This window comes from Pleurodeles waltl, chromosome 4_2 (assembly GCF_031143425.1).
Source record: "Pleurodeles waltl isolate 20211129_DDA chromosome 4_2, aPleWal1.hap1.20221129, whole genome shotgun sequence".
Classification (NCBI taxonomy): domain Eukaryota; kingdom Metazoa; phylum Chordata; class Amphibia; order Caudata; family Salamandridae; genus Pleurodeles; species Pleurodeles waltl.
The window spans coordinates 123,641,315-123,655,534 of NC_090443.1; the positions used below are offsets into that span (position 1 = coordinate 123,641,315).

The 14,220-nt window shown below is 43.7% G+C and overlaps 1 protein-coding gene across 2 annotated transcripts in view; it reads left to right on the forward strand.

Moving 5' to 3' along the window:
* Positions 1-14,220, forward strand: part of CDK4 (cyclin dependent kinase 4) — a 369,431-nt gene that overhangs the window by 282,286 nt on the left and 72,925 nt on the right. For both annotated transcript variants that reach the window (XM_069230925.1, XM_069230926.1), the window contains exon 5: positions 7,040-7,149. In XM_069230925.1, coding sequence (XP_069087026.1) covers positions 7,040-7,149 — 110 coding nt within the window. The remainder of the gene's footprint in view (positions 1-7,039; positions 7,150-14,220) is intronic.

The window sequence follows — 14,220 nt, forward strand, 5'->3', positions numbered from 1 at the left end:
ACCCTGAGGGGAGTGCCATGTCGACTTACTCATTTTGTTCTCACTAGCACACACAAGCTGGTAAGCAGTGTGTCTGTGCTGAGTGAGGGGTCTCCAGGGTGGCATAATACATGCTGTAGCCCTTAGAGACCTTCCCTGGCATCAGGGCCCTTGGTACCAGAGGTACCAGTTACAAGGGACTTATCTGGATGCCAGGGTGTGCCAATTGTGGAATCAAAAGTACAGGTTAGGGAAAGAACACTGGTGCTGGGGCCTGGTTAGCAGGCCTCAGCACACTTTCAATTCAAAACATAGCATCAGCAAAGGCAAAAAGTCAGGGGGTAACCATGCCAAGGAGGCATTTCCTTACATATTTCATTACATAATTATGTCAAGAACGGTGTGAGCTCTTCAAAAACCTTTTTATAAAATTCTATTGGAAAACCATTGCCACCACAAGCCTTTGCACTTGGTATTCTCTGTATTGCTCCCTTGATCTTCAACGGCATAATCTTCTATACTACATCGTTCTGAATCTTTTAATCATTTTAGATAGCGTGATAGGGCTATAATACTGGTTTAGCTGCGAGAGTGAAACGGTATAGTCTATTGTAGATTCTAGAATAATGTGACATAAACACTCGAGCTATAACCTTGTCTTCATTGACAATTCTACTAGTCTCAGGATCCTGGATTTGGTGTATTGTCTGCTTTTCGTGTTTTATGAGTGGCCCAAGCTAAGTGCTTACCTATCAGTTGACTTTCTTCATAAACCTGCTGCTGATAAGCTCTTGAGCTAGCTAATTCTTCCAGAATAAAAAGATTCTTTAAGCTGAGCTCTTTTGGTTAAGATTATGCCCCCCGATCTAATGCAATCCGCTGATGCCTTGTCTTTTGCCTCTGTAGGTTTTTTCTATTTGTAATTTTCTTTGACCTGTCTGCGCTGCTTTAATAGAAATAATTTGGCCCCTGGCAGTTGCTTTAAATTCCTCCCATACATTGAACAGGGAATCAGAATTTTGATTAAACTGGAAGAATTCCTGTATGAATTTTCTCATATCTGAGACCCACTGTTGGTTAGTTAGCTACAATCTGTCAAACTGCCATCTGGGTCTCTCTTTGTTAGGCAAGTCCAAATCTACCGTCACCATGACTGCGGAATTATCAGAGAAAGCATTTGCCCACATATCTGGATCTAGCTTAGTCAGCGAGCGGGATACTAAAAAGAAATCTATCCGTGAGGCAGTCTTATAATGGTGTGAATAGCAGGTATATTGAGTAGCAACAGGATGTCCTTCTCGCCAAGGGTCTGTTATCTGGAAATCACTTCATTACATTCAGAAGCCTTTTAGTCCTAGGTTTAAGTTGCCTTTTCGCCTGGTTGGAAGTATCTAGTGTTGTATCTTGAATATAATTAAAATCGCCTCACATAATAAAAGGGCCCGTGGCACACATTGCTATATTAGAAAGTTGCATTAATGGCTCTACTTCATCCGTAACTGGACCATAGTTATCAACCAGATTAACTTTAGCTCCTGTTTGTATGACTTTGAAGGGGGGTTGGGGGGAGGGAACCTGAATTTTCTCAACTTACGGAACCTCGTTCCCTTTCCTCCCCTGTATCCCAAGCTGCCCACCCCCTCCTCCCTGAGCTCTCTGGCCTTGAAGCCCTCCCGCCTAGGGATTCTCAGAGCCCTGCCCTCCCTGAACTCGCCCCATACTGCTCCCACACTCTCCTTCCCATTCCCCCCCCCCCCCCCCAACCCCCCTCCCATTTTTTTTTTACCTCCACATGGGTGCCCTGACATGGCACCTAGTTGTCAGTAGCCAGAGGGTGAACAGCATTTAATAACAAGGTGTGCGTATGTATGTATATATGTGTATATATATATTTTTTTTTTCCTGCCCTTTCCTTCCCCTTTTCTCTTTCCTACCACCCATAAAACTTGACCCAGTAAATGCTGCCCACCTCAACCCACTCCTACCCCATAACTCATGCAACAAAGTTCTAGTCGCATCGACTGTGTGAACTGTATTTGACCGGCCCTTGAAAAAAGATTTTTAGTTTTGATTGTTGTATAAGCCCCGCCAGAGCTCCCGCCTTTTGAAATGCTGGAATCCTTTCCTTTTAGTTGCCTACGCACAGCAGCAATCGACATGTTGGAAAAGATTCTGAAAATATAGTCACCAGGAATCTGATGTACTCTGTTCTTAATTGCCTGCAGCAAAATACGTGCTTTAATACGAAAATCCCCGAAGTTCACCAGTAATGTGCGAGGGTATTTAACATTCGGTCTTAGCACCGCTAGTACTCGATGAGCTCGCATAATAGAAAGATCCTATCTGCCAGTTCCAGAAGTACATGTTTAACAAGGTCTGTAATAAATTTTGAAATATTTTGTCCATCCTCACGACCTTCAGGAACCCCTATAAATCTTAGGTTCGATCTGCGTGAGCGGTTCTCTGCATCTTCCATCTTAATCTGCAGCAGAGATCGTCTTGACATTTGGAAACTTCAGGGGCAAGGTGGACTCGACCAACTTCAAAGTTCGAGACAAGATGTTTGACCGCCCTGATTCGAGTGTTAAGCTGCTGGATGTTAGCATTTATCAAGTTTAACTGTTTCTGTTCTTTGGTTCGCTTCAGTCTGTGAAATTGTAAGACTTTAGCTCATTTAATATTTGAAGAAGCAGGGATTGCGAGTGTTTCCGCCTTCAAGTCGCCTGGCTGTTCTGCATAGGGTTGTGAGTCTGCCTGGTGTCTCTCGTGGCCGGTCCTGGTTTCCGTGCATCGTTCAGAGCTCAAAGATGATTTCATGGAAAGGCTGGTGGGGCCTACCAAATCTGAACCTCACTGTACAGAGAGAAGATAAGTATCTTCTTCCGAAACAACAATATGGCTGGCGGGCTGAGGTCCCAAAAGGACCTCCTTTGACCCACTTCTTGCTCCTCCGCCTAATAACGGATGGAGTTGCTTAGGGGCTCCATTGCTGTCGCGAAGCTCTTCACTGTAAAATACCAGACTAGATGTTGTCTTCGCTGGTTACAAGAGCTATTTAAGTTGCCTTGGACCTCCTTGCTTTAAAAAAAAAAAAAAAAAAAAAATTCTCACAGGGGGAGGCAGGCCTGACTCTTTCGAGCTAGGATGCGTAGCTGGTCGAGACCTAGAGCCATTAATCGCGATCTGTCAAACCACTGATATTCGTGCTGAACTCCATGTTCACCATCGTATCTGTAGATATGGGACGCTTATTTTTTATGCTTCGCACTGATCTGAGAGTCTTTATTGAGGACCGACCCTTACTCTGAAGGTCAATGGGGGGGGGAAGCTGCATGCTGGGGGGAGATGGCTCCCCTGCTCTTAAGAATCCACCACTGGACAGTTGGATATAGCTTCTGTGGTCCGCCCCTGTGTTATATTCTGTCAGTATATCTAATGTACCTTCCAACTAAGGGAGGTATAATTTATTGTGCTTTTTTGGCTCTTTTTTTTCTTTTTTTTTTTCCCCTGTTCCTTCTTTACTCCTTTGCTTCTTTCTTTTGCTTTTCCTTTATTTCCCTAAGGAGAGGAAGGATTTCCGTATTTCCTTTACGGTGCTTCTGTGTAAGACCTCCTTCACCCCCTGTCTTGTCTTGCTGCACTTTGCTGTACTTTTGCCTGTTTGTGGCTTTTCATTAGTGTCCTGCATACTTTACTTATTTGCTTGAATACTATTATATCTCCTCTTTTCCCTGTAGTATTTTAATATTTAGCTTAGATATTTTGGTATTTTTGGGGTTGGGGGGGGGGGGGGGGAGTGGTGCCTCTATCCTCCCCCCCCACACATCTGACTAGGAGGTGGGTACTTCTCCTATGGATCATGCGGGAGCTTCTGCTGGTGGGAGCTCTTCACCCTCCCAATGTCTCCCCATCCCCCCAACCCTGTGTACCTTCGTGCACCTCCGTGCATTCGGGCGAATTCTCTATAATTCGTAGGCAGTCTCCTACCTTCAAGCCAGCTTCTCCAACGCATGCCTATATTGACACGCGTTTATGGTGTGAAACGCAGTGATTGCCGAGCCACGGCCTTCATCCGATCTACCTCCCAGTTAGTTCTGTGGCTGACGCGGTGACCGTGCCATACTCCGCAAGCGTCACCATGGATCACATCACCCTCTGGCTGACTGACGTCTCGGCCGTGGAGCATGGTGGGCTCCTACGTGGCCAAACACTCCCCTCCGGTTTAAAGCTGTGGTTTGAGTGACTTGATGCAGCGAACCCTGCCGCAGCAATGCCAGAAAACTCCATCCCCATCCCACATCTGACGCCTGGAGGTCATAGAAACATGCAAATCGGACAGCCTCGCTTAGACGCAGCAGTTTCTATCTCACAGTTTTCTGGAACTTTATGTAAGTTCTAAGTGTCAGTTGAATGTAGACAGCTTAGTTGACTAATTCCTTTGCTACAGAGGTGTAAATCAAGAAGATTAGAGATTTGAATGGCCGCTGAGCAGCTTACCGTTTTATGGGTATCAGTGAACTGTATGAAAAGCTGTTTTTAGTATGTCCAACCGCCCAAAGCAATATAAAACATGCGATTCTCCAGCATACTTTCGAAGGGTGCACCAAAGGATTAGCTGCCAAAATAGTTTCACAGATATATGCATTGTCCCTGTAGATCAGTTATTTTTACGTTGGTCCATAAGGTTGAGGGTAAATCTATGCTCTGAAATTCTGACATGAATCTGGCCCTCTTGGATCTATATTTGGCACCCCTGTACCTACTCTGTGCAGAATTGAGTGTTGGAAATTTATTCAGCATGCATGCAGATTTACAGAGAACCTTCAGGAGATTTGCAGATACCAGCCGATGGGATGGCTAGGTTGGCATTTGTTAGATCAAATAAAGATTTCAAGGATGTAATTGTAAAATATCAAGTACAAAGAGTTCAGTAGTAGATTTACAAGAGTTTAATTGCTTGAATGAATGTCTTTTGGATACCCAGCGGCAGGATAGGAATCACTTTAAATAACGTTTTGAGACATAAAATGCAATTTGGTATAATTTTACTAACCTGGAGTTCCCAAGAAAAAGCTTCATCCGAGATGTAGCTTGTTCCCATTTAAGGGAAGAGAGGTACACAGTGATGTCATAACTAAAATGCCTGACTCCATTTTAAGTAGGCTAAGGCTCCAGTTTCTGTATTTTTGCAGAACCATCAACATGTCTACTTTGATGCAGATGTCGTCTTTTCTTATCTTTCCAAGAACCTGTGAAAGGGCCATGTCACACGAACATAGACCTGAACAAGACACCTGATGCAATATCAGTCTGGAACAAGTGCCTTGTTATCCCTATTTCAAGGTCAAACATATATAATATACAAAACAGTGCAGTCTCAAATGTTGTATTTTTAACTTATTTGTTTAAAATAATGTTTCTTGGATTAGCCTCTTGATGCTCATTGGTTATATTAGACATTCCTAATGTGATATTGAAAATTCCATTGTAGATAAGGTATAATATAAACTGACTGCCACTTGACCACTTGTCACAAAAGAGCCATCGCCCCAGATTATTGCGCAGGACACTGCCAGAAAAAAATCTTGTCTGCCAGAGATGCAGCCATATTGCACTTTCTACTGTAAGCTGATATCGTGCCGAGAGGAGCTGATGCGACACGTGTTGGCCTTTTGCAGGGAACACTGCCTTCTTGACTATTGATAATTACAGTGCTGGGCTGTAAACAGTTGTGCAGTGTGCTGATTCTCCCTAAGAAAATTTAGATGCAAGTTATACTACTCCATGCTCTCCTAGGGTAGAGTATAGAAGTAAGTTTTAGGTTGTTACATGACATTTTGACCATGGTGCGACTGTTCATTTTATTCTCGTTGTTCGTAAAATCTATTTGTGCTGTTTTAATTATATTCTGTATGGCTGTTTTTGATGTGCTAAACTACATGATGCACCTGTTGAAATAAACAAACCTCCTCCACCACCACCCCTGCCCCCCCACCCCATGACACGCACAACATTCTGTCCACATCATTCCAAGATACCTAGAAGAAAAGCAGGTGGGACGAAGGACATATGAGTGAAAGACATGACTTCAGCCTCCAAGAATATATACTTATATATACCTTGGTTTTATTTTTTTCCCCAGGATGGTTCTTGGGGTGCGACTTGTCTTTTAAAATTGCATGGAATGTTTTTAGTTAAAAATGGTCCTGAATCTATCCTGCCACCTGGCCCTTCCCCCGTTTTATACTAGAATTCTCTAGCTGCTCTGTGACATTTTTGTGCATTGAGTTAACATTGAAATGAGCCAACATAGCCTGTTAGGTGGGGGGTGCGGGGGTGGGGAGGCGTTGTGGTGGTTAGGTGCTTTTTCTAGATGCTGGTGTTATTTTTCAGGATGATGGGGTTGCACTGTGGGTAGTGAGTACTTTTGGTTATTAATTAATAGAAAGAAGTGGTAGTTGTTGCCTTGAAATCAGACTAGTTTCTCAAGTTCAAACGAGGCAGGTCTGACCGCATTGTCGGGGCTGTGGCTCTGTTTGTGTGTGGCTTTACAATAACCTTTTCAAACCTTGAATTTTTTTTCCCATAATTTCCGGCAAGTTCTGGAGGCACAGCTTGCAACGTAGTAGTAGAGAAATTGGGTTTAGCAGAGTCAAGGGACCCAGCAAGTCTTTTTCCTATTCTGCCATATTTCCAGAGATTTCTTTATTTTAGTAGTCAAAGAGATTTCACTTTTGCTACTGCTTCCATACCCTATTTCTTTTTTGATGGCATAGTATTTCATTTTCCCAATTTAAAACTAATATTTAGTTATTTATTTATATTTTTACCATACCTAACTGCGTGACCATTCATTTGGAAAGTGGCTAACTCTCAAAGATTTTTATTGTCATGTGATGAGGCTGATTCTGGACACATTTCTATCGGGAAGTTTGGGCAACAGAGTTGGTAATAACTTGTTCTACTTTGAATAGTGGGATATTTGGGAGAGGAAATGTTGCCTTGAAATTTGGGCTGGTGTCTCCCGTCTGTGATTCACTGTCCGTATATTCTTTTGCAGGTGGTCACTCTCTGGTACAGAGCACCTGAAGTACTGCTGCAGGCAACATATGCAACCCCTGTGGACATGTGGAGTGTGGGCTGTATATTTGCAGAGATGTTCAGACGAAAGTGAGTACCTGTTGCCGAAACATTATTTTTAAGTAAATCGGATGGCTCATGCCATTAATTTGAGTGACACTGGGTCTTGGAGTTGTTGGTTCATTGTTTACTAGTTTCTGTAGACCTTAAAACTGTAGTGGCCACCTCCTACCATGTTTTCATTGTTTCCAGTTCTCGACCTTCCAGTTACAAATCATTGCCGACGTGTTTGTTTTTTAATCAGTGCAATCAAATCTACAACACCAACATGCATTATGTTGTTAAATGAAAGCCTAGCACTGATAATAGTGCCCTTGAAGTAAAAGGGCTGCACCCTTTGTGAATCAGGTTTCACTGTGTTCTATTTTGTCATTGTAGTATTTTGGAGGATGAGTGGGAAACCGTATATCGTTCGTAGTAGCACAGCCATAGCCTACTACTGCTCCGAGAGTCACATGTTTAACAACAAAGTGACAATGTTGTTAATTGTTTTCCAAAATTGCCTACAATGTTTCTTACACATGGAGAATTGAATATCTTCTTAAGCAATGTATAAGAAGGCTGAACAGAATCCTCAGAATGTGTGTGTGTTTGTGTATATATATATATATATATATATATATATATATATATATATATATATATGTATATATATATATATATATATATATATATATATATATATATATGTTCGATGGCATGTGTAGCTGCAGATACACATGCTGTGCACATCCCGCCATCTAGTGTTGGGCTCGAGTGTTATAAGTTGTTTTTCTTCGAAGAAGTCTTTTCGAGTCACGAGATCGACGGACTCCTCCCATTTCGGCTCCATTGCGCATGGGCGTCGACTCCATCTTAGATTGGGTTTTTTCCGCCATCGGGTTCGGACTTGTTCCTTTTCGCTCCGGGTTTCGGGTCGGAAAGTTAGTTAGAATCTCGGAAAAATCGTCGGTATTGTTTGCGTTCGGTATCGGGTTAGTTACAACAGATCGACACCGACTTTTGAAGACCTCCGGTGGCCCTTTGGGGTTTTTCCGATTCCCCCGTCGGGGCCTGGTCGGCCCGGCCACGTGTCTCTTCAAGGCTGATGGAACGGACCCCATTCCGCTTCTGCCCAAAATGTCACAACAAGTATCCGTATACAGATCAGCATCTGGTCTGTAACTTGTTTGTCTCCAGAGCACAAGGAAGATACTTGTGAAGCCTGTCGAGCGTTTCGGTCCAGAAAAACATTAAGAGACCGAAGAGCTAGAAGACTGCAGATGGCGTCTGTGCCGACAGGACAAGGGCGTTTCGAGGAGGAAGAAGAAACCTTCTCCATCCAGGAGTCGGACTTGGACGAGCTCGATCCGGAAGAAACGCCGAAAACCGTGAGTAAGACGTTGAAACATAAAACTCACGAGAAGACCACAAAAGCCCAGGGGACGCCACCGCCAACAGGCCATGGCTTAACCTGAAAAATAGGTGACCGATCATCGGCACCGAAAAAGGGCACGCTGGTGTCTAAGTCATCCGACTCCGGTCGAGATACCGCCACACAGCAATCTTGGGCCCGAGACAGCGGCTCCGAGCAAGTTCGGCACCGAGACAGCTGCACCGAAATGGGTCGGCACCGAGAGACCACAATGCCGAAAAGAAAAAAGGTTTTGTCGGAACCGAAAAAAGTAGCCGAAAAGGTTTTGATACCGAAACATCCGGCCTTGGAACCTAAAACAAGTTCCTACACAGAGGAACAAGGACTGTCCTCACAAATGAAAACACATAGATTTGGACAGGAACTGGAGACAATGGAGCCAGATTACACCCAAAGAAGGCTCCACATCCAAAAAGAAACAGGTAAGATCAGCACTCTCCCTCCTATTAGAATGAAACGCAAACTTGCCTTCCAGGAGAAGGACAAGCAGCCACAGGCTAAGGTGGCTAAACAAGTAAGCCCGCCACAGTCTCCACCACGCTCTCCGCAACCATCGCCGGAAGCCACACCACCAATGATGCAATCCCCGACTCATACAGGGATGAGTCAAGACGATCCAGACGCGTGGGATCTTTATGATGCGCAGTGTCAGATAATAGTCCTGACTGTTATCCAGCTAAACCGTCACCACAAGAAGATAGTACAGCCTACGCACAAGTGGTGTCAAGGGCAGCGGTGTTTCATAATGTCAACCTTCATTCAGAGCCAATTGAAGACGACTTTCTATTTAATACGCTGTCGTCCACACACAGACAGTGTCAGAGTCTCCCCATGCTACCTGGAATGCTAAAGCACTCCAAACAAGTGTTTGAGGAGCCTGTAAAAGGAAGGGCCATTACTCCAAGAGTAGAGAAAAAAATATAAACCGCCACCAACAGACCCCGTGCACATCACACAACAGCTAACACCGGACTCCGTGGTAGTAGGGGCAGCTCGCAAGAGGGCGAACTCACACACTTCAGGAGATGCACCACCTCCAGATAAAGAAAGTTGTAAATTCGACGCAGCAGGAAAAAGAGTGGCGGCACAGGCAGCAAACCAGTGGCGTATTGCAAATTCACAGGCTTTGTTGGCCAGATACGATAGGGCTCATTGGGACGAAATGCAACTCTTTATAGAACATTTGCCCAAGGAGTTCCAAAAGAGAGCACAGCAAGTAGTGGAAGAAGGACAGAGTATCTCAAACAATCAGATACGGTCAGCAATAGACGCTGCAGCCACAGCTGCTAGAACTGTAAACACAGCAGTGACAATAAGGAGACATGCATGGCTGCGTACATCTGGATTCAAGCCGGAAATGCTGAATATGCCATTCAACGGACAACAGTTGTTTGGGCCGGAGGTGGACACTGCCATCGAAAAACTTAAAAAAGACAGATACGGCCAAAGCCATGGGCGCACTTTACTCCCCACAGAGCAGAGGCACATTTCGAAAGACGCAGTTTGGGGGGTGGGGGGGTTCGAGGACAAAGCACAGAACCCACAACCTCACAAACAAGACCCACTTATCAGAGCCAGTCTCAGCGGGGACGTTTTTGGGGACAATATAGAGGGGGACAGTTCCAAAAAAGTAGAGGGAAGTTCCAAAGTCCCAAAACTCCACAGAGCAAGCAGTGACTTACACACCACGAATCCCCAACACAACACCTGTGGGGGGGGAGACTAACCAAGTTCTACAAACAATGGAAAGAGAACAACAGATACTTGGGTCTTAGCAATTATCCAACATGGTTATTGCATAGAATTTCTCAATTTCCCTCCAAACGTCCCACCGAAAACACACAACATGTCAAAGCAACACATAGATCTTCTACAAGTAGAGGTCCAAGCGTTGTTACAAAAACAAGCAATAGAATTTGTACCGATTCATCAGAAAGGAACAGGAGTTTACTCTCTACTTTCTCATACCCAAAAAAGACAAAACTCTCTAAGACCTATATTAGATCTCAGAACTTTAAATACCTACATCAAATCAGTTAACTTTTACATGGTGACATTACAGGACGTAATCCCATTGGTCAAACTGCAAGACTATGGGCCTGATTACAACTTTAGAGGAGGTGTTAATCCGTCCCAAATGAGACGGATATACCACCAGCCGTATTACGAGTTCCATAGGATATAATGGACTCGTAATACGGCTGGTGGTATATCCGTCACTTTACCGTCACTTTTGGGACGGATTAACACCTCCTCCAAAGTTGTAATCAGGCCCTATATGACAACACTAGACCTAAAGGATGCATACTTCCATATACCGATACATCCTTCACACAGAAAGTACCTAAGGTTTGTATTCCACAGGGGTACATTACCAATTCAAAGTGTTGCCATTTGGGATAACAACTGCGCCAAGAGTTTTTACAAAATGCCTGGCAGTAGTAGCTGCGCATATCTGAAGACAGCAGATACACGTGTTCCCATACCTAGACGATTGGCTAATCAAAACCAACATGCAAAAACGGTGTTCACAGCACACAAAGTATGTTATCGAGACACTCCACAAACTAGGTTTCTCAATCAGCTACACAAAGTCGCACTTTCAGCCGTACCAAACATAGCAGTACTTAGGGGCGACAATAGACACAACAAAAGGGGTTGCCACTCCCAAGTCCACAAAGGGTACAAGCTTTTCACAAGGTAATACAAGCCATGTATCCAGAACAAAGAATACAGGTCAAGATGGTAATGAAACTACTAGGCATTATGTCCTCATGCATAGCCATTGTCCCAAACGCCAGATTGTACATGCGGCCCTTACAACAGTGCCTAGCATCACAATGGTCACGGGCACAGGGTCAACTTCTAGATCTAGTGTTGATAGACCGCCAAACATACACCTCGCTTCTATGGTGGAACAACATAAACATAAACCAAGGGCGGCCTTTCCAAGACCCAGTGCCTCAATACGTAATAACTACGGATGCCTCCATGATAGGATGGGGAGCTCATCTCAATCAACACAGCATCCAAGGACAATGGGACACTCAACAAAGACAATTTCACATAAATCACTTAGAACTACTGGCAGTATTTCTAGCGCTAAAAGCATTTCAACCCATAATAAGCCAAAAACACATCCTTGTCAAAACAGACAACATGACAACGATGTATTATCTGAACAAACAGAGAGGAACACACTCAACTCAGTTGTGTCTCCTAGCACAAAAAATATGGTATTGGGCGATTCACAACCACATTCGCCTAATAGCACAGTTTATTCCAGGGATTCAGAATCAGTTAGTAGACAATCTTTCTCTGGATCATCAACAGATCCACGAATGGGAGATTCACCCCGAAATACTAAACACTTACTTCCAAAGATGGGGAACACCACAAATAGACCTATTTGCAACAAAAGAAAACGCAAAATGCCAAAACTTCGCATCCAGATACCCACAAGATCGGTCTCAGGGCAATGCGTTATGGATGAGTTGGTCAGGGATATTTGCATACGCTTTTTCCCCCTCTCCCACTCCTTCCATATCTAGTAAACAAATTGAGTCAAAACAAACTCAAACTCATAGTAATAGCACCAACTTGGGCAAGACAACCTTGGTTCACAACACTACTAGACCTCTCAGTAGTGCCTCATGTCAAACTACCAAACAAACCAGATCTGTTAACTCAACACAAACAACAGATCAGACACCCAAATCCAGCATCCATGAATCTAGCAATTTGGCTCCTGAAATCTTAGAATTCGGACACTTAGACCTTACACATGAATGTATGGAGGTCAAAAAACAAGCTAGGAAACCAACCACTAGACATTGCTATGCAAATAAGTGGAAAATATTTGTTTATTATTGCCACAATAATCAAATCCAGCCATTACACGCATCTGCTAAAGACATTGTAAGCTACTTACTACATTTGCAAAAGTCAAAGCTAGCTTTTTCATCCATTAAAATACATCTTACCGCAATTTCAGCTTATCTGCAAATTACACACTCAACTTCATTATTTAAGATACCAGTCATTAAAGCATTTATGGAAGGCCTAAAGAGAATTATACCACCAAGAACACCACCAGTTCCTTTGTGGAACCTCAACATTCTCTTAACTCGCCTCATGGGTCCACCCTTCGAACCTATGCACTCATGTGAAATGCAATACTTAACATGGAAAGTTGCATTTCTAATTGCTATCACATCTCTAAGAAGAGTAAGTGAAATACAAGCATTTACCATACAAGAACCATTTATTCAGATACACAAGCATAAAGTAGTCTTACGAACAAATCCTAAATTCTTACCAAAAGTCATATCACCGTTCCACTTGAACCAAACAGTAGAACTACCAGTGTTCTTTCCACAGCCAGATTCTGTAGCTAAAAGAGCACTACATACATTAGACATCAAGAGAGCGTTAATGTACTACATTGACAGAACAAAACTCATTCGGAAAACAAAACAATTATTTATTGCTTTACAAAAACCTCATACAGGAAATCCAATTTCTAAACAAGGCATTGCTAGATGGATAGTTAAGTGCATTCAAACTTGTTATCTTAAAGCAAAAAGAGAACTGCCTATTACACCAAAGGCACACTCGACTAGAAAGAAAGAAAGGTGCTACCATGGCCTTTCTAGGAAATATTCCAATGACCGAAATATGTAAGGCAGCTACATGGTCTACGCCTCATACATTTACCAAACACTACTGTGTGGATGTGTTAACAGCACAACAAGCCACAGTAGGTCAAGCAGTACTACGAACATTGTTTCAAACAACTTCAACTCCTACAGGCTGAACCACCGCTTTTGGTGAGATAACTGCTTACTAGTCTATGCACAGCATGTGTATCTGCAGCTACACATGCCATCGAACGGAAAATGTCACTTACCCAGTGTACATCTGTTCGTGGCATTGGTCGCTGCAGATTCACATGCGCCCACTCACCTCCCTGGGAGCCTGTAGCCGTTTAAAAGTTGATCTTGAACATTTGTAAATTTGTAAATATATTACTTTAAACTACACTATGTACATACGTACTCACTCCATTGCATGGGCACAATTACTATAATACACAACTCCTACCTCACCCTCTGCGGGGAAAACAATCTAAGATGGAGTCGACGCCCATGCGCAATGGAGTCGAAATGGGAGGAGTCCCTCGGTCTCGTGACTCGAGGGGACTTCTTCGAAGAAAAACAACTTGTAACACTCTGAGCCCAACACCAGATGGCGGACTGTGCACAGCATGTGTATCTGCAGCTACACATGCCATCGAACATATATGTGTGTTCGATGGCATGTGTAGCTGCAGCTACACATGCTGTGCACAGTCCGCCATCTGGTGTTGGGCTCGGAGTGTTACAAGTTGTTTTTCTTCGAAGAAGTCCCCTCAAGTCACGAGACCGAGGGACTCCTCCCATTTCGACTCCATTGCGCATGGGCGTCGACTCCATCTTAGATTGTTTTTTTTCCGCCGTCGGGTTCGGACGGGTTCCTTTTCGCTCCGTGTTTCGGGTCGGAAAGTTAGTTAGAATCTCAGGAAAAAAACGTCAGTATTGTTTGCGTTCGGTATCGGGTTAGTTAGAACAAATCGACACCGAATTCGGAAGAGCTCCGGTGGCCCTTCGGGGTTTTTTCGGTCCCCCGTCGGGGCCTGGTCGGCCCGG